Below are 20,654 nucleotides of genomic sequence, written 5' to 3' on the forward strand. Positions count from 1 at the left end.
AAGGAGCACACCAAAATTTAATCTCTATTCATAAAAGCTGATATGAAACTCCTGCTAATTATTTTAAAAAGATTGACAATACCTCTGTGACAAAAATGAAAAAAAAAATTTGAAAGTTGAATTAACAAAATAAATGACAATATTATTCTAATCGTTCAACTAATATTGAATGAATAATTCAATAATCATATATGTCTCGTAATGCAGAAAGTCGAGAATTTAAATTCTATGACCCACTTTAAAAAAACCTTAAATATTTATGATTAATTAACTGATAACCCAATTAAACAAACCTCAAATCTACATTAGATTGACACATCGAAGAGAAAAAAAAATCTCTCATTTAATTAGATCCAAGTCTCACAAGGGTGGGCAGAATGTGAACCCCTGCTCGACTACTAACCGGACCTAGGGGGTCTCTGTCCAGAAAATCTACCCTACCAAATCTTCCACATCGACCCCTGCTGGGTCCACTAAATTTCTTTCTCTTTCCAGAGGTAGCACCAGAACTCTGTTCAACTGATTTTTTCCCCTTGTCTTTTTCTGATTTCTCAGCTTTCTCTGATTTTTCTTTCACTGGGGTTGCTTCTGATTCTATTCTTTCCAACTCAAGTGCTTGAGACATGAGCTCTGAGAAGTTGCTGTGTCGAAATCCCACAACTTGCATCCTTATACTGGGCTTCAAACCCGTCTCAAATCTCTTGCATCTTGCCTTGCTGGTAGTAAGGAGACTTTCCGCATAATGACTCAGGCGGGAGAACTCCCTCTCATACTCTGCCACTGATCGATTTCCTTGTTTTAAACTCAAAAATTCTTGCAGTTTCTGATCAACATATGCATCTGGGATGTATTTCTGTCTGAACTCTTTGATGAAGTCATCCCAGGTCAACACTGGTGGTTCAGCCAAGCTGTGGGGGATGGTCTTCCACCAATCATACGCATCCCCTTGCAGTAGCGACACAGAATATTCAAACTTCAGCTCATCTGGGCAGTGCAGTTTCTTAAACACTCTGTCCATTCTTTCAAGCCATTGCTCTGCCTCTAAAGGGTCCACTGTACCCTTAAATTCTGCAGCCCCATACTTTAGTAATTTATCATCTCGTCTGGGCCGAGGCGATGGTTGTGCCACAGTGGTTAGGGTGGAGCTTGAGCAGCATACCTGACCATTTGTTGAAACATTGCCGCCATCTGTCAGGCGAATCAGGCAGAAATCGCAGCATTTGTGGGGTGGTGCTCTCGACCCATCGACATTCGTAAAGCTGGGCTTCCTTGTGCCTCGGCTTCAACAGATCGCTCAATCGAGCGATCCTTCTTCCATTTCAGGCTGAAGTTAGGGTATCTCCTGAACAAGTAACATATGGAGATTTCCCTCCGTTAGTTCATATTCATGATGTAATGCACTGTATGTAACAATTATGGACATTGAGCAGTTGTATTTAACAAAGAAAAGACACAAATTCTCAAGTTAAAATATACTTCAAAAATTTGCTCTGATACCACTAAAACATGTCACACCTTACCCCTCTGTAAGGCATAACATGATCCCGTAGAATACCTAATGAACTACCGAACTTCACCTACCGATAACTCATTAAGTACCCTACAAGGGATTTTAAAACAATTTTCTTCTTTTTGATAAGTGGTGAGCATTTCTAATAAATATTTAAAACATGTAATTAAGTTGAAAGCTAGTTGGAAATTTTGGCCCATTTTATTTTTCCGCAAATTTTATAAAAATTTTGATAGAGTTTCCTCTGTATTTTGAGAAAACAGTTCTTCAAATATCTGTAAAAAAGCACTTCTAAAAATTTTTCTCAATAACTGCTTCAATTTCACAATCAAACTCAATTCATTTCAACAACTCCACAATCATTTCAATCAATTTCTCAAGTTCAAAATTCAATAATCCTCAAAATACTAACAATACATTTCATTCAAATTAAATAAAATAGTTCCATTCATATTTCATTAGAAATAAAACAATTTAGATACAACATTACAAAATTCACATTAAGAGAATTTCAAACTACAATATATATTACAACTTTATACAATTTTTATACAAACTGCTCAAGACCCATTTTTACATGTCCATACATTTATGTGCAATATATACATCAAAAGAAATATTTACAGTTAGGGTATAAATTATACCCGAAGACTTTAAGCTGAACGATCCTCAATCTTTAGCATTTCGATCACGCTTCCTCTAGTCTCTCAGATTCTGACAAAGAATAGAAGCTATCGCTGAGTACTAGGACTCAGTGGTGCACAACATACTAAAATAATCTTTATGCAAAAATAAAATCACATTTATTCAAAAATTTGACTAAACATGAGCATTAAACACAAAACATGAATTATGAGATTTTAATGCAAACCAAGTTCATTTCGAAGTATCAAAACACATTTCATAAAACCCACAGTTAGATCATGCCATTCAAAACAAATAGAATCTCAATAGCCAGAGGCTAAAGAGAAATCACATCACAAGGCTAGCTAGCTCAAATATATGGATATCCATTCACATCCTCTTCTACTGGCACACCTCAACACTTCTCCAGAGAAAGAATCAAAATTCGAAACTAATTACCCCCACTAGTCGTGCTAGTGAGGTGTTCAAATATATGGTAATGACACTGTGGTTTCAAAACTTATATTAACAATTTGCTAAACATTGTCATTTCAAATATACACAATAACTTTCAACAATTTAAATCAAAATATCATAGATAATGTCACAAATAAACTTTCACAATTCAAAGCAAAAGTAAAATACATATTTCATTCACTTTGTCAATGAATTTTAAAGCATAGTGATGTTGTGCACAAACCTCAAGCGAGTCGCCCCTTAGCCTCGACTCGGTTCCTCGGGTTCCTTCCCGGTATTCTTTTCAACTGAAACACACAATTTTACAATGTTTCAGTACTAGAACTTAACATAAATCTAAAATAAATTTAGCTTCACATTTACCTAGCTCTAACGTGTTAAATTCGACGTTCTCGAAATTTTTATGTTTCGGGTTACTATTCACTACACTATTCAAGTCAAATAGTTGACTTTCTAAGGCTTAGTAGGTATGGGAACTCCAACTTCACCCACATACCACATTTTGGTCACTAAACTTGTTGGTTTTGGTTGTTTACTCAAATTCTAAGTCTTTTAGGCAAATTTGGTAAATTTCAGTTTTGGAGTCCTAAGTTGCACTGTTCCATTGGTCACTTTATTGTTGAAATTTGGCAAAACTTTCTTCATAGAAAATGTTCCCCATTTTCTTAAGTTTATTATCCTTTTTGAATCACTCCAATTGGAGTTTTGTAGCTCAAGTTATAGCCAAAATACAGTTACTGTTCACGTGCACTGTTCATGCTGCAAATTTTGGTTCTGGCAGATTTTTTATCCAACTTCGTTCAGTAATTTGATCAAGTTAAGTCCATAATTTGGTCTAATTTCCTTCATACGAAATGTTCTACTATGTCTTAGGTTTCCATCGGTTTAAGAATCACCTAAATCGGAGTTTTCTAGAGAGAGTTATAGCCATTGAAACTTTACTGTTCAAATGGCAATTCTGCAGTTTTGCAGATTCAGTAACTCAACTTTGCTCAATAATTTGATTAGGTTAATGGCATAATTTGGGTTGGTGTTCTTCATGAAAGTTTTAGATATATATTTTATCTAATTACTGGTAAAATTGCAGGTCATTTTGACCTGCCTAGCTCGAGTTATGACCAAATGAACAAATACTGTTCATTTGGTCAGTTTGTGCAGAGGCAGCCTGCACTTATCCAACTTTGGTCAATTTGTTCACTAGGTTTTGGTCACTTTTTGGGCATGGTTCCTAAATGAAAATTGTGTCATTTTATGTCTATTTTCATCCCCAATTGGTCCCATATCAATTGGGCTTGTAAAATTTCATTTTTAGTCCTTCAAAGGTGACTTGGTCATGCTGCCAGCAGCATGACCACACTCCCTCCGAATTTAGCTTCCACTCCAACCATTCCAACACAACTCATTTGGTCATAAATGACCATTTTTCATTTCACAATAGGTCCAAGACACCATTTACTCATTTCTTACATTTTTGGTTCATAAACCCTAAGTGCAAAAACCTAACTTCCATGTTTAGTTCATTTATTGAATTATAAATGCATATTTAGTTCTCATTCACTTATTCTCACTTAACTACTTTCTAATTTGCATCAAATCACCCGTTTCAAACATAAACCCTAGCTGGTTGAACTCATATATAGTCCCTCAATAATTGTTTTCTTTCCATTTAAAGTTAATTTCTAACTTACATCAATTACTTAAACAAAAATCCAATAGATAATTTGAAGAATTTGTCACTAACCTCTTGTGAAGTTTCCCCAAGCTTCAATTTTCCTTTTATTTTCCTTCAAATTTCCTTCTCAATAGGCTTGCCAAGATCCAAGAACAAGTTTTATTTAGGAAAATTATGGGATTTATGGGGTTGATTCAAGCTTTAAAAGCTTGAAATTAAGTAGCCATGGAGGATTTAGTGAGAAAAGGGAGAGGGATGAGAAACTACGGGAAAGAGAGAAAAAAAAGAAGAAGAAGAAGATAAATTTTAGCTTTTCAATTTTGTTTTTATTCTTTAATTTGACTTAGTCAATTAGTTAATTAAATTAAAATTAATTATGAAGTCATAATTGCATCATCATGATGATGTCATCAATTGCTTTAACTTCTTTTCTTTTTCTTTTTTTTTTCTATTAGTTTTTTAATTTAATTCTCGATTCTGAAATTTTATTTTCTCCGATTTTATTTAACAGTTAGGTCAGAAGTCAACTCTCGGGGTCAATTGACCAAATTGCCCCTCGCCGGTTCATCCCGGTTTGCAATTAATTCCATATTTCTTCCGGCTCCCTGACCTAATTATTTGGTAGCTTATGATTCTTTTTCGTGATTTTCTCTTTTCCACTTTGTGTTCATAAGGGTCCTAAGGACGCGGCGTCACATTTTACGGTTGAAATTTGAGTTTAAAACGATTTGTGATCATTCAGAAACGTCACCCATCGCTGTGACTCTCGGCTCGTTTAACTTCTTATATTCTGTTTTTCTTGTTTATACTTAACTAATTGGACATTACTAATTATTTGTGTTTATAGCTTCTCTAGTTGTCTTAAGTGTGGTTCTAATCCCCTTAATTATCCGGACCGACACCGGTCACCGGAATAATGAAATATACCAGGCTATGCAAACGGGGGTGTTACACCCGGCCCAATCGGTGGCCGGATCGGTCGGATTCTGGCCGGGAAGCTGAAGCGGCACGCTGCGCGTCGGGTGTCTTCGCGCGCGCTTTCTCGGCGTTCCAGGCGGCGGCCGGCGAGGAGGGAAGGGCGAGGCGGCGCGCCGGAGAGCTAGGGAGGCTGGGGCAGTGGCTAGCCGGCGTGGGGAGGAGGGAGGAGAGAGAAAACGGGAGAGAGAGGAAGAATGGTTGGGACGCGCGAGGAAGAGAAGAAAAGAAGGAGGGAGACCGGTCCGATCCGGTCTGATTTGATTCGGCTGGTTCGATTCAGGATACAAAATTTTGAATTTTTACTCTGCCTTGGGACCGAAAACGATGCCTAAAAATTTCAAAAAAAAATCTAGAAAACTCAGAAAAATTCGTAGGATCCAAATATATTTTTAGTTTTGCCACGTGGTCTTTAAATTAATTTTTAAAAATCATCAAAGTTTTATATTTTCGGGAAATCAAACCCAATTTCTAAAATCCGAAAAATTTCAAATAATTTCCCAAAATTTAAATAAAATAAAATATTAATATTACTCATAAAATAATAAATTTAAAAATTTGGGGTGTTACAGCTATTTGATTCAAATAAGAAAAATTGAATCCATTTAATTTATATTTTAATTTAATTTTTTATGAATTCAATTTTAAAGATTATTTATTATTTTTAATTAAATCAAATCAAATCTCTACTTCTAAATTTACATTTCAAAAATGGCTTTGCAATCCAGTTAATATTATTTCTAATTGAATAAAATTTCTTATTTTTATATCAATTATTATTGTTTGTTCTTCCAAAAAGATTTTGCAGCTATTGTTTTAGTTGTTGGATATTATGAGATCAATATTCTTGATAATTAATATCTTAACTCAATGATAAATATAAAATTATCTGAAAGTGAATGTGATTATAATTTAGTTACAATAATTACAAAAAAAAAAGAGGTTCAGTAACGAATTGACGATCTATTAATAAACAGTAACGAATTGATAGATCCATTAATAAATCTATCACTAATCACTAATTCGTTATCTCCAAGTCTATTAACGATGAAATTTTCAACGATAACCAAAATTCCTAATTGATTCAAAAAATTGACTTTCAGCAATGAATTTTAGTTCGTCGCTGAAAACCTCATCGTTAAACTATTAGCGATGGATTAATCGTTAATTAATATTTTCACAACGAAAGTTTTATCATTGCTAAATCTGTCTTTGGTACTTATAGTTTCTTGTAGTGAGTCTTCTCTGACATTAAAAAAAAAAAACCTTGATAATTAAAAAAAATTGATAATAAAAGAAAATTGAAATGAAATTCTTAAAAACTAAAAATTTGATAGTTTCATACCGGAGCTTATTAGCTTTTGTATATTTTATTAAATGTACAAAATTGTCTTTATAAAGATTTACTAATTACAATTTTTAAAAGTGAATCATTAGGGTGATCAGAATATTATTACAAAAGAAAAAATTACAGAATATCATGAGACACCCTTAAACTATCTATAGGCTAAAGTTTATTTATTAAAAAAAATACAAAAAATAAATTAATATATAATATATTATTTTAAAGGATAAATTATTATTATTATTTTATTTTTGAAAACAAGGATAAAGCATGTGTTGTGAGAATAGGTAGCCATGCTGTCATTTTATGTTTACAAAATAACAAACAAAAGCCCTTTTGCATAGGGAATGTGACCTTCACAATATTTAAAATTAAAATATTTTCAACTTTTTTTGTAATTTAATTCTTTGAAATCTGGTTAATTTTTTTTATATTTAAATTCAATTAATTGGAAATTTGACAATTTAGTTTTAAAATTGTGTAAAAAGATATTCAAATGGATTTGATATAGTGATAATCATGCACTACACCTCATGGACTAGTCAGGTGTTCGATTTATAAAATCGACAGTTTGGATAGAATTTCACTTAGCATATCCAATGACTGAGGAGAAATAGTCTTTTGTCAACCATGAGAGTAGATAGAAAATATCCTGATCAATGAAAAAAAAAATATATATATATATATATGTGTGTGTGTGTGTGTGCGCGCGCGCGCGCGTGTTATGAAAAGATGGTAAGCTCATGTAAGAACAGTAAATGTGAGGTTAAAGCATAAAGGGAGCAACAACCCATGATGAACAATAGATTTAGACAACACAATGGCCCCGTATGCACCTAAAACTTAACATTATTAAGTGTTTTGCTTCTTTTTTTTTTCTTTTTTTTTAATGGAGATTAAGACACTTTAACTTGTAAGTTAATAGCTACTACTACTAGGTAATTATGTTATATTTCAACTTGATTCAATTTGCTTGTTGTGTTCATATTGTATATCTTTCCATTTGAGTTTTTTTTGGCTCTTCATCTCAGCTTTGTAAACAAAAGATATATTATAAGACTAGAATTGGCCATTGGTCCGGTTCGAATCAATCTCGAGTTAAAATTGATTTGGCATAATTCATTATGTTCGCAGCATCGTCTTCTTTTAATGCTATTAACATCGAATATTTGAATCGAACTGTTAAATTCAATTAATAATTAAAAAATTTAAGACATTCAAATTTAAAAATCATTAACCAAAATTGAACTGGATACAATTCAAAATCTGAACCATCCTCTTGTTAAGAATAAAGATTTTATGCACTTGTAATCCTTAGGCCTTGTCTATTAAGTTGATGTTTAGATGTCCCCATTTCCCTTTTCCTTTGCACCAAATCAACCACAATAACTCCAAGCTTTCTTTACTATTCAAATGTAAGAATGACAACTGTTTCTAACTCAATTTGACTTGTCCTACACTCAATTAATTTTTCTTAATTTTGTTTTAATTTTGATATTGTGCGGTATGAAGAGGTCTTCCCGCCTTGAATTTCTGTAATCCGTCCAAATAATAATATATTATTATTTTTTATTAAAAATAATTTATTTTTTTATTTATATATTTAAATATTTTCAATTAAAAAAATTTATATATATTATGAAAATTATGTTTAAAACTTATATTTTTAACTTATAATTTATTTTTTAATAAACTAAATTTAAATTATGTAATGATAAATTAAAAGAAAAAAAAATCCTATACTGATCTTGATCTCCTGTGAGATAAAGATAGAAAGCGATCCATGCCTTCAACCTGTCTCGTTATCATTCTTAAAACAATAAAAATCATAAATAGTATTAAAATGTTTGATAATAATAATTAATCATTATTAAGTCTCAATAAATTTTGCAAAGAAAATTAACAATACTTAACTAAAATCTCCTCAATCTAGCTAGAGTTAGCTGATATATGGATTCGCTTCTCTTAATCTAATTAATAATAATGGAAAAGGAAGTGCTAACATTTACCATTGGATTTAGGCTTCAAAGGCATAAGGCTAATTTACTCTTTAGCTTTGCAGCAGGACCCAGTTGGACAAACACCCTTCCATTAGTGAGCTTAAGAATAAAGCCCCTTTTAGGTTCAATTGCGAGGAAAGCCACACTCTCTTTATTTATTTCATTTTATGGAAGTTTATCGTTAGCTTTATGGGTGGATAAGGATCTCTTTTGTGTGGATCCATCAACAATAGTGAGGGAAGAAATTAAAACACAAAGAATATATAGTTTTTAGTGAATTACCATTCTGAGTTATTCCTCCTGTTGGGATATGTTTTGGCATTTATTCATATTTCTTAGTCATCTACTTGATTTTGCTCACAATAACACTATCAATGGATGGTCACATGAGAGAGGGAAAGAGAACAAAAACATATAAAATCCAATTCTCTAGGGGGACCAATTTAGTACTATTTACTTGGAGTTTTATGCATCACAACCAAATATTTCCTTCCCACTTTGCAAAATAAAATTATTGTTGTTGCCTTCTGCAGAAAGTCGAGAATTTAAGTTCTATGACCCACTTTAAAAAAACCTTAAATATTTATGATTAATTAACTGATAACCCAATTAAACAAACCTCAAATCTACATTAGATTGACACATCGAAGAGAAAAAAAAATCTCTCATTTAATTAGATCCAAGAAATTAACTTTCTTAGAGAAACGCTGATAATAGAGTCAATACAGAGTTCTTTTAAAATTGACATAGATTTAGAACAGTAGGAGCGACATCAGTGCAGATGCGCATATTGTTGCCAAATTGCCACCTGAATGGAAGACTAAACATGATTCATTGTTTTTGTAAGAGCGGAGAAGACTTCACGCTTAATCAAAACTGTGTACAATTGATTAAAAAAAAACACAAGGAACCAATCAACGATTACGAAACCCAACAAACAGGTAAAGGCGGAAATTCAAGACTTATGGGAGAATGGGAAGGTTTGGTGTCTTTCCTTGTTTCTATTGTGCACATTTTAAATGTGCCTCAAATCTCCAAAAATATTACATGTTCATTTATTATAATTAATTCTAAATGTTTTTTTTTTTTTTATATATAATTTAAATGATGCAGTTTACATCATTTCTAGGACAGAAGAAAAGGAAGGCAAGAACATAAATGGACCACTCAGATTTGTAAATAACGATAGTTAAGTTCCTAGAAAATCAAAGCTCACTATTTTAAACTTCATCTATTTTAAAGCTCAAATCAAATTATTTATTTATTTATTGTAGCATAAATATTCCATAAATTTTTTTTTAATAAACTTTAACTGATAATATTAAAATCATTTTCACAACTGTAAAATTATAATTTAAATAAAAAAAATTATTAATCAGTAAATAGAAATTGGAATGTAAGAGGACGACTTGACCTTTCATTACTCCTAACGGTTCTTATTGCCATAGGACAAGAAAGAAAAAAGCCTTTTTAGAATTGGAAAAATAAAATAAATAAATCACATCACCATATATTTTAAATAAATAAAATATATTTCACAAATTTAATAATAATGAGCCACATTCTGAACCACAACAATCACCACCTACTCATCCACATACTTACAACCATCTCTTTTAAAAGGGTCCAATTGTGAGTTTGATAAATGAGCGTAATAGTAGCTAGTCCAAGGACGAGAGCTTAACGAAAGTGAAAAGCAGCAAGTGAAAGAACTCATAATCATTCCCAGTTTCAGATATCAATTTCCAACAACATTGAATAGGAAGATGGAAGTACAAGTCTCCTTATAATTAGACCTACTGCTAATTGGCCGTAAACAAGAGGGTAAGAATTAGAGCATCATGAGTACAAATGGATTCAAATTACAGAGAAAATGCAAGCTTATTACAGGACAAAGGTCCAGAAATAAAATTAGAACTGAAATCCTCTTACCACAATGGAAAAAGATGGATAAATTTACAAACAGGGCATCGTAGGAAAAAAGAAAGATACGCAACATCAATATACAGCTCTACGTGGCAACTGACCCCACCAAATCCAAGGGGACAACAGAGTTTGGAAAATCTGTTCTTGGTCCAGCAAGGGAGTAATATGCAAGTACATGGGCTGGCTGCTCAACAACAACATCCTCTCCAACCTGATTAACCACCACAACCTTTCTAGGAGGAATCAACTCGATGTTCCAAAAGGGGCGAACCATTGCTGAAAGATCGCGACCTGGATTGGATGATGATGCTCTGTAACCTTGCACCCACAAATACCTCAAAGAAGTCAGTTGCATCACAGCTCTGGCCAGTGCACTCTCAGTGAAGCAACAGCCCCTCATTTCTAGTTTTTGAAGACTAGGACATCCTTTAGAAAATTCCAAAAGCCCTTCATCAGACTCCCCAGCATAACCCAAAAGCATCCATCTCACATTGATACTGTACCGCCCAATATAACCAAGACCCACATCAGTCAAACCCCCCGGTCGAAGATACAGAGCAAACCTTCGAAGCTTCTCACATTGCCTCAATAGAGATCGAACTCCGTTGTCGAGTGGTAGGTCTGTTATCCTCTCTTCTCGGTCGAGCAAGACCAATCGAAAATCATTCAAGTTCCTTAAATGAGCACCAATGTGTTCTAAGGCTGCATTTGTAATGTCAGAAACATGAACAGCCATGTACTCCAGTTCTAGGCAACCCTGAGCCAGAGCAATTAATCCTCTTTGTGAAACTACACCTTCTTCATCCTCCATTCCCTGCTCATCAGCACCACGCTCAATTCTAAGCCTCTTTAGTCGCCTACAACTTGAAGCAAGAACTTCCAACCCTCGATCTCCAATAACATTTCTTGTCTGTCAATATTAAAAATACACTTACAACAATAATTCTTGAACCATAAACATAATTCCATATAAAGTTCCACAAGCAAACAAGCACAGATACCCCCAATTTTCCTAAAGCATCCCCCATATTTTGGGGCTTTCATTATTTTCAAGAATTTCAAAGTTCTCTTTCTTGAATATTATATTTAATACCTCAAGAGACAAGACCTAGGCTAAGTCACAAGTTTACCTAGGCTAAGCCACAAGTTTAAGTAATACATACAAGATAAAATTATGGGGATCATGCACTATTCGAAACAAAATCAGCAAATTATGAAATCGTGATGGAAAATTTTTTTTTACAAAGAAAGAAAAAAACAGGTATCAAATCGTAACTTACAATAATATGAAAAAGTAAGAAACTGTTAATGGGAATCAAAAATACAAAGAACATAAAATGCATGTCCATGCCGGAAAGATTACCTTGGGGGTATCTATAGATGTCAAATAAATGGGGAGACAAAACAGATACAATAGAAACAAATGATAAAGACAATTACAACAATACCACATGAGAGAAGAATCAAGTTTGTTACTGTACCTCAAGAACTTCTAAGTTGAAGCATTTTTCAATTAGAAGACAATGGTCCTCTGTGTCAAGCAATGCATAGAGGAGATCCAACTTTTTAAGCAGGGATGCAAAAGGGAACACTATCGGCATTTCATTTTTCCCCATATAGGTTAGACCCAAACGACACAATTTTTGGGGAAATGTCACAGCAGAATACTTGTCTGGCACATCATTGAAGGAACCCCCACAAAATTCTTCTAAAGCAGCTGCAGTATGAAAGAAACGAACAAGATCCAAAATTTCACAATCACTAATCTTGACAGAGACCAAGTTGCGACAGTTTTTGGCTATGAGTTCAAGGTCTTCAAATCTGACTTTATTGAGGTCCGTCATGTATAAATTTAGAGTCTCAAGAGCCGTATTATTCAAGGCAAGCTCATGTAGCCAGTAACCATCTTTCTCAAGAATCGAACTCTCTTCCAAAAATAATGTTCTTAGTTGCCTGGGGGAACACATAATAATAGTCAACAAAAAGCGCCTAAATAATTATATTATGACCAATTTCCAGGTGGAATTAAAGAGAGATGGGAAGAGCAGAGTAATAACCAAGATCAAGTAATATTAATATCAAGACAGCATGGATAGTGGGAAATGCCCTCATTTTGGATTTGCATTTTAAGGCCCAACGGATAAGTGACCACATCACAAAAAGCAAATGCAACTGGAAGAAAATACCGTGAACAGACCAAATTATGGAGTCCTGTACCATGTGTAAATGTTGAAAATATCTAGTATTTTCTTTAAAAAACAATAATCATCCTACCTAACCCATAATTTTATGAATGATCAGTTAAATTAGGATGCAGGCATTTTTGAGGCAAAGAATTGCAGGGACCAGGACATGCAGCTTGTATCCAACTCATCATCCTATCTGGTCCAAACTTATTTTCTACATTATACAAACAAAACAAGCAAAATTCACAAAATCTGAGCAAAAAGGCATCAACTAAACACAATGAGGTCATGTGATCATCAATTCTAAAGCATATAGAATTCATTTAAAATTATAACCAGTTACTCTCATGACTTCCAAAACAGTAAGCCAAGATATTTTCTCCACAAGATATGGAACAAATTATACAGCTGTTGAAATTAATATAGCATGTGAAGCACAAAGAGATGCAAACAATTTGATGATTTCCCAATAAATGAAGAAAGCATGTGAACTATAAAGAGGTGTAACTCACGAACAACTACTGTAAATCATGCAACACATTAACATCAAATGAAATGAAACAAAACCAGAAACTAACTAAAGATACTAAACAAAGTAAATACCCATGTCGCACATGCAGGCATTTAAGCTTAGAACAAAAGGCAAAAGATTATCCAATAAGATTTTATATAGCAGTTGAAATTAATATAGCATGTGAAGTACAAAGAGATGCAAACAATTTGATAATGTCTGAATAAATGAAGAAAGCATATGAACTATTAAGAGGTGCAACTCACGAACAACTACTATAGGTCATGCAACACGTAAACATCAAATGAAATGAAACGAAACCAGAAACTAACTAAAGATACTACAACAAAGTAAATACCCATGTCGCACATGCAGGCATTGAAGTTTAGACAAAAGGCAAAAGATAATCCAATAAGATTTTAAAGCTGAAAAGAAAATCATCCCCAAGAAAAATATAAAGCAAAGTTTCAGGTACATCAGTTCCCTATTCCCACACGTAACAGAAAACCAAAATTCCTTTTCAATGGTTAAGATATCTCTCACCAGACATCTAACATACTAATAAAAAAATAACAAACTTCATATCAAATAAAATGACAAACTTGACAAATCAACTAAAGAATTAGCAAAAACCGATCAAAATAAAATTATGACAAAATTTGCAAGCGAAAACCAAAGCGATAAAAAACGAGAAAAGCAAATTGATAAATCTCCTAAAATAAAGTTAAGAAAGAGCCAACATTTATCACCAAACTATAAGCAAAATTCAGTACCTGCACAGGCGACCCACGTGTAAAAGCCCATCAGTAGAAAACCCAGAACAATTATCAAGCTTAAACACCTGTAGAACCCGGCCGCGAGACTTAGCGAGAACCTCCAGATCCGAATCCGTCACAATCATGCGTCTAAAGTGAAGGGATTTCAAGCAATTAAACGATTCCGCAATTTCATTAACCCAGGGAGTAACGAAGCCTCCCCAATCCTCCGGTATTAAATTAAACATAGCAGCCCTCGGCTTCCCTTTCAGCTTCAAGGATTCGAGGTGCTTGAAGCGACGTCGTAGCCGATCCGGGCTTGTGGTATAACATAAAGCGATGGTTATATGCTTTCGTGTAAGGGCATCAAGCTCATACCACCGGCGGCAAACCAGTGAAACGGCGGCGCGGTCGCGTGGGTCGTGGATGTAGGGCATCACGCAGCCTAAAACGACATCGGACATACTGCTACTGCAATTCGTTCTATTGCTTTTACTGTTCTGATTCTCCTCTTCCATGGCTTAACAAATGAAAAAACCCTCCAAAAACAAAGTAGTTGACTATAAATTTACAGATTTCAAGCTGCTCTTACCAAAACTGATCGATCAAAACTTTCGAAATCTGAACTTTTACAAATCTATTCGCGGATTTGAAGCTTCTCTGCTAACACTAATTTAGTTTAATTTAATTAAAAAAAAAAACTCAAAAATCCAAATCTACAAAGAACTAACTATCAAATACACAAAAGCTTCAAAAGAAGAAATCTGTGGATGAGCAGGTGAGAAAAGAAGAAAAAGGAAGATAGAAGAAACGGCGGAGATGGATTGAAGAGGAAATCCAACGGCTACAGTTGAAACAGTTTTATTTTCCTGTATTTTGTTTATAGAAATCTGTGGGATTTATGGAGGAGGGAGAAGCACCGAGTGAAAGGGTGGCGTATACTGTGTGTGTAGAAATATTAAATTATGCGCCTCAAAAAAAAAAAAAAAAAAAAAAAAAGGAAAGGTAGAGTGCAAGAGCGAGCGATGATAAATAGAAAACGACGAAAGAGTACTTGCTCAACCAATCAAAACGCATTTTTTTAATAATTATTTATTTATTTTCATCAATTTTTTTAACAGAACATTTTTCGTCAAATCGTTTTCATGAGACGGCGCCGTTTTATTAGACAACTAATGTTTAATAATTGTACAAATGATTCCTTTTATGAATTTCTCTGCTACACTTTTAATAACCTAATAATAAATACATGGAATTATATAAATATTGAAAAATCAAATAAATCTATAATAAATAATAAATTTTCAATTTTAATTAGTTATGGTTGTGATACACTTAAAAATATTATGACATATAGATTAATGACACATGTACTTCAACCAACTGATTTATCTGTACATGCGCTGGGGTAATATTCGACAAATAATCCGATCCTCTACATATAGGCTAATAGAATGAAAGCCTCATTTAACGGGACAGTATTTGGAGAAGAAACACTCTCCTATTGAACAGTCATTTATGATAAAAAGATAAATATATTAATTAACTAAATAACTATAATATTATGTTTATAATGGATATCATCATTATTGTCACTATAATCACCATAACAGGAGCAACGAGGCACATATTATTAAGAACAAACCTTGAGTAATACATTAAAAAAGTTGAAGGTTACCATGAAGTAGAGATGTACTATTTCAATTTGATTGAGGATTTACTTAGGAGCTGATATATAATTAAAATTTTAGTATGATTTTAATTTGATTTTTTATTATTTTTATATCAATTCAGTATAATTTCTAATTTTTTAACTTGATTTGATAGGATTTTTGTTCGATTCTCGATTCTTAAATTAGTTTTATGTAATTATTTTATCAAAAAATTATTCTTAATTAGTATTTAAGTTTTAAGTTTGGTTATTAATTCATAATATATTGCATAATATATCTTTAGCTATTTTTAAATTATATAATCTTTTGATTATATAGTACATATATAATTTACGATTAAATATATTATATAATATAATAGTATAAATATATAATAAAATATACATTTTAACTATTTATCAATTATGTAATATTTAACTATAAGATACAAATATAATTATAAAAATTAACATATATATAGTAGAATAGTACATTTATAATTAAGAATTATAAGATAATTTAATATATTTATAATTAAAATTATTAAAAAAAATCAATTTTCAATTAATTTCAAGTTGAATGAAATTTCTTTTAAAAATTTTTATTTTTATTTTTATTAAATTAATTTTCAACAATGAGTTAATAAAAATTTGAATAATGCAAAATCTATTGATTACCAACATAGTTGGAATTGGAAATGAGGATGAACAACGAGTGTCTTGCAATCAAAGAATCTACAAATTAAAAACAAGATGAAATAATAAATATATTTTCTTTTGCCCAATGAATAGGCCCAATTCATAATTTTGAAAAAAAAAACTACAACTACAATATATAAAACTAAAAAAATGAATTAGGTATAAATTCACCTCTAAAAGGTTAACGAAGGAGGGAAGAGTGTCCATAACTTTATAAGTAACACATTATCACTATTTCAAATCCACATGAGGTATGAACATAATCAAAATTAAAGTAGAATGAGAGTAGGGATGTCAACGGATAAAATACTCACGAAAATCACCATACCTGAACTCGATTAATATTTCTAAAACCCAAAGTCATTTCAAATCCGATTAAATTTTGTTATCAACCACTCGAACCAGTCCCAATCTTGATTATTATTACCCGAATAATATATGAACTTATTTAATTTTATATATGAACTTATTTAATTTTATATATTTTAATTAATAGCTTATATAAAAATTTATTTTTATTATTAATTTATATCTAAAAAAACAATTTCATAAAATATTTAAATTTTATTTCTTAAAATAAAAATATAAAATTTATAAATATTATTATAAAATAATATTTTATATTTAATTAAATATTTATATAAACAGGTTCAGATGATGGATACTCAATATATAAATTCAAATCTAACTTGAACCCGTTATGAATATTATTTTTCAAACTCAAATTCGCCCCCAACTCAATTATGTACTATCCAAACTCGTCTTATTAGAATTCAGTAGAATCAAATACTCATAACATCTGACTTGTTGCTATTCTAATTGGGAATTCAAATCAATTATTATTTTCTTATTCTGATAAAAAATAATTTTTAGGTCCATATTTTTTTATATAGAAATCATGGCATTCACATATTAATTATTTGCAATGCATATATATTTATAGTTTCAACCATCTCTCAATATAGGCTTTCCGAGTAACAAAATATTATAATTATATTTAAAACAGTCTTTAAATCAAGTTCATACAATTTAATACTCTCGCTAATACTATATTTATTTATTTTACTTTTTTTGTATTTATTAATTTTATATGTTGATAAAATCTTATTATAATTATTTCCTATAGAATGACGGCATCGATAACGAATCATGAATTTGTATTACTATTTGAATTCAAAAATAGTAATAATTGGAAGATATAAAAAATAATTATCACATATAATCACTTACTCAATTTTATGAGCATTTTTATAAAAATTGTTAAATTTTAATTTTTTTTATAAAATTTATTAAAATTCAATTTTATAAATTTGCTATAACTTGCAAATAAAAGATTTCAAGTAAACCTATTAATTTATTTATTAATTTTTAAATAAAATTACCTAATAAATTAAAAAGTTAAATTTAAAAATTTTTAATTTTTTATTACAGTAATTTTTATAAAGTAAATTAAAATCTAATAAATTTTATAAAAATAAGTATAAAATTAAATGGCTGGGTGTGTGATATTTATCCATATACAAAGGGTTATAATAAGATTCTATTTTAATAAAACTATATACTAATTTATATACGTTTGATTTGATGTTCCAATCAATCACTTCTATTTTATGTGTGCAAACGTCATTATTATCAAATGTTGGGGTCGCACTCAAGTCCGAGTCAAGTGATTTTGGACTGTTTGGAGATTTATTTATTTTTCTAAAAATATTTTATTATAATGTTCACAGATTAAGATGATGGAGGACAAATTGACAATGGGGCATGGATTATGCCTGATTTATCATCATTGCCCCACTTTAGGAAGTTTTGGGTTGGAATAAGACTGGTTTCTGTTAAGTGTGGGAAGGGGAAAAAATTAAATATATTATTTTAAAATTTTGTTTTAAATTTTTTATAATTAAAATTTTTAAAGATATTTTAACAATAATTATAATAATATTAAAACAGATTTTACGTTAAAATATATTGTATTTAAAAAAATAGCAAAGAAATACAATATATTACATTATAAGGAATTAATTAATTTATTTATTTTAAATACTAATTTAAACGTTCTTTTAATTTTGACTTATTAAATTAAGATAAAAAAAATAATAAATTAAAAAATAAAAAGAGTTTTGAGGAAATAAAGACTCAAACTTAACTGGTTAATTATGTGACTAAAAAAACAAAAATTATTATTAAATCGATAAATAATCATAATTTTAAATATTAATTCTTTATCTAATATATATGAAGTAGAAATAGAAAAGAAAAATAAATAAAAAGGAACAATCACCATATTACCTTACACTCATCAAATTGTAGAAAATAAATATCAAAATATGTTTTTTATATAATAATTTTGATTGATATTAAACTTAAGATTTTATAATTTTGTACACAATTTGAATACAATTAAACTAAAATTTATTGATTAAAATGTGTATTTTTTTATTATATAAATAAATTATTGTAATATAATATTATCTCATGTTTAGAAGGGATTTAATGGTGCATATTAAATGGAAAATAATCTCACAACTTATTACTCATTCTACCTATTTTTATTTATAGCACTTAATTTTTTGTTTAAATTATTTGTTATATTTAGAAGATTATTTTTTTTATCTTTTATTTATACTAAATACTTAGGTAATATAAAGAGTATTTTAATTAATTATTAATATATTTTTATAAAAATAAAATTATTTAATTATTTTTTAATTACTATTTAAAACTTAAATGCCATGTAAGAATAAACAAAGAGAATAAATTTTAAGGGTAATAAAATATTGGAAAAATCTAATATTTTTAATATTTATTTTTATTTAAAAAAAATCATGATTAAACTTGTAAAATCAATCTTTCTTTAAATGGGTTCAATGTATTTTTTTAATTTTTTTAATTGTTTCAATGTATTTTAATTATGTTTCCTTTCTTTCATTCTTAAATTACCCAATTCAATTTCCACTACAAACATTGGTACCACGTGGCAAACTATGGTAGGCAGTTACCTATTCAAGGTGACAGCTGTAAGGCAAAGGACGGCTGTACTTAAAATCACAACAACGAAACAAAGGGAATTGATTCTCTGATTTCAATTTTAAAATTAAATCAGATGATAAATGTTATTCTTTTAATTTAAAATTTTAATATTCATTATTGAAATAATAAATACTAAATTGCAATAAAAATAAATATTTATTATTTATTTATTTTTTGAATCGGTTCAATGTATTTTAATTGTGTTTTCTTTCTTTCATCCTTAAATTACCCACCCAATTCGATTTCCATTATAAACACTGTTGCCACGTGTCAAACTGTGGTAGGCAGTCAACAATTAAAGGTGACAGCTGTAAGGCAAAGGACGGCTGTAGTTAGAATCACAACAACAATAATATAGAATTCTATATGACGTGGAGGGCTAGATTCTAGTACAACGACCCGCCTTGGAGCAATGAGAGCGTCACCCAGGCACACATTTTTTAATCTCACCCCTCCAATATCATTGGATGCTTGCTAGCTGCTGTGAATCAAAGGGAATTGATTCTCTGATTTCAATTTTAAAATTAAATCGGATGATAAATGTTATACTTTTAATTTAAAATTTTATTATTTATTATTCAAATTTATGATAAAATATTAAAACAATAAATATTAAAATATTATAAAATAATTAAACAATTATGGTTTTGAACACTATAAATTTCAACAGAAACAAGATTTTATTAATAGAAATAAATTCAGATGGTTTAACTTATTTCTCTTTTGAAATAACGAGATTAAATTATAATTTTATTATATTTAAAAAATTAATATGTAAATTATCCACTTCTTAAATAATTTAGAATAAGCATGTAAAATAATTTTCTGAATTTTTTTAATAATTTAGAAAATTCCATATTTTTGTCATAAAAATATTTTTTAATATTTTTTTTAACTTTAATTACTACTTAAGTAAAAATGAAACTCATTATTTAGTTTCTTAACTCGTTACAAAACTCATCAAGATGCAATTATTTATTTTCCCAGCAAAATTAAATCTAAGCGTTAAATCTAAGCATTATATTCAAAACATGGTTTTAACTAGCTTGGTAGTATTATATTTAAAACAATAATCGAATAATATATGTTTATTTTCCCAGCAAAATTAAATCTAAAAGTTGATTTATATAAAATTATTTCAATCATCAAGATGCAAAATGATATAATAGTCTAAGCGTTAGAAACCGAGCTTAGTGAGTTTGGGTTAACCAACTCAGTTTTCGATCTCATTTTAAATCTGAACCAAAATAGTAAGGTTGACGAAAAGGTGATTTCTGACAAGAAAGTCATCTC

The 20,654-nt window shown here is 30.3% G+C and overlaps 1 protein-coding gene across 1 annotated transcript; it reads right to left on the reverse strand.

Moving 5' to 3' along the window:
* Positions 1 to 10,307: 10,307 nt before the first annotated feature.
* Positions 10,308 to 14,925, reverse strand: LOC110653560 (coronatine-insensitive protein 1). The gene is made up of 3 exons (XM_021809258.2): positions 14,000 to 14,925; positions 12,011 to 12,482; positions 10,308 to 11,439 (listed from the first exon to the last, which is right to left on the reverse strand). Exons 1-3 carry the CDS (start codon positions 14,497 to 14,499, stop codon positions 10,615 to 10,617), a joined length of 1,797 nt encoding a protein of 598 aa, XP_021664950.2. The 5' UTR covers positions 14,500 to 14,925; the 3' UTR covers positions 10,308 to 10,614.
* Positions 14,926 to 20,654: the final 5,729 nt, after the last annotated feature.

The sequence above is a fragment of the Hevea brasiliensis genome, chromosome 8 (genome assembly GCF_030052815.1).
Source record: "Hevea brasiliensis isolate MT/VB/25A 57/8 chromosome 8, ASM3005281v1, whole genome shotgun sequence".
NCBI lineage: Eukaryota > Viridiplantae > Streptophyta > Magnoliopsida > Malpighiales > Euphorbiaceae > Hevea > Hevea brasiliensis.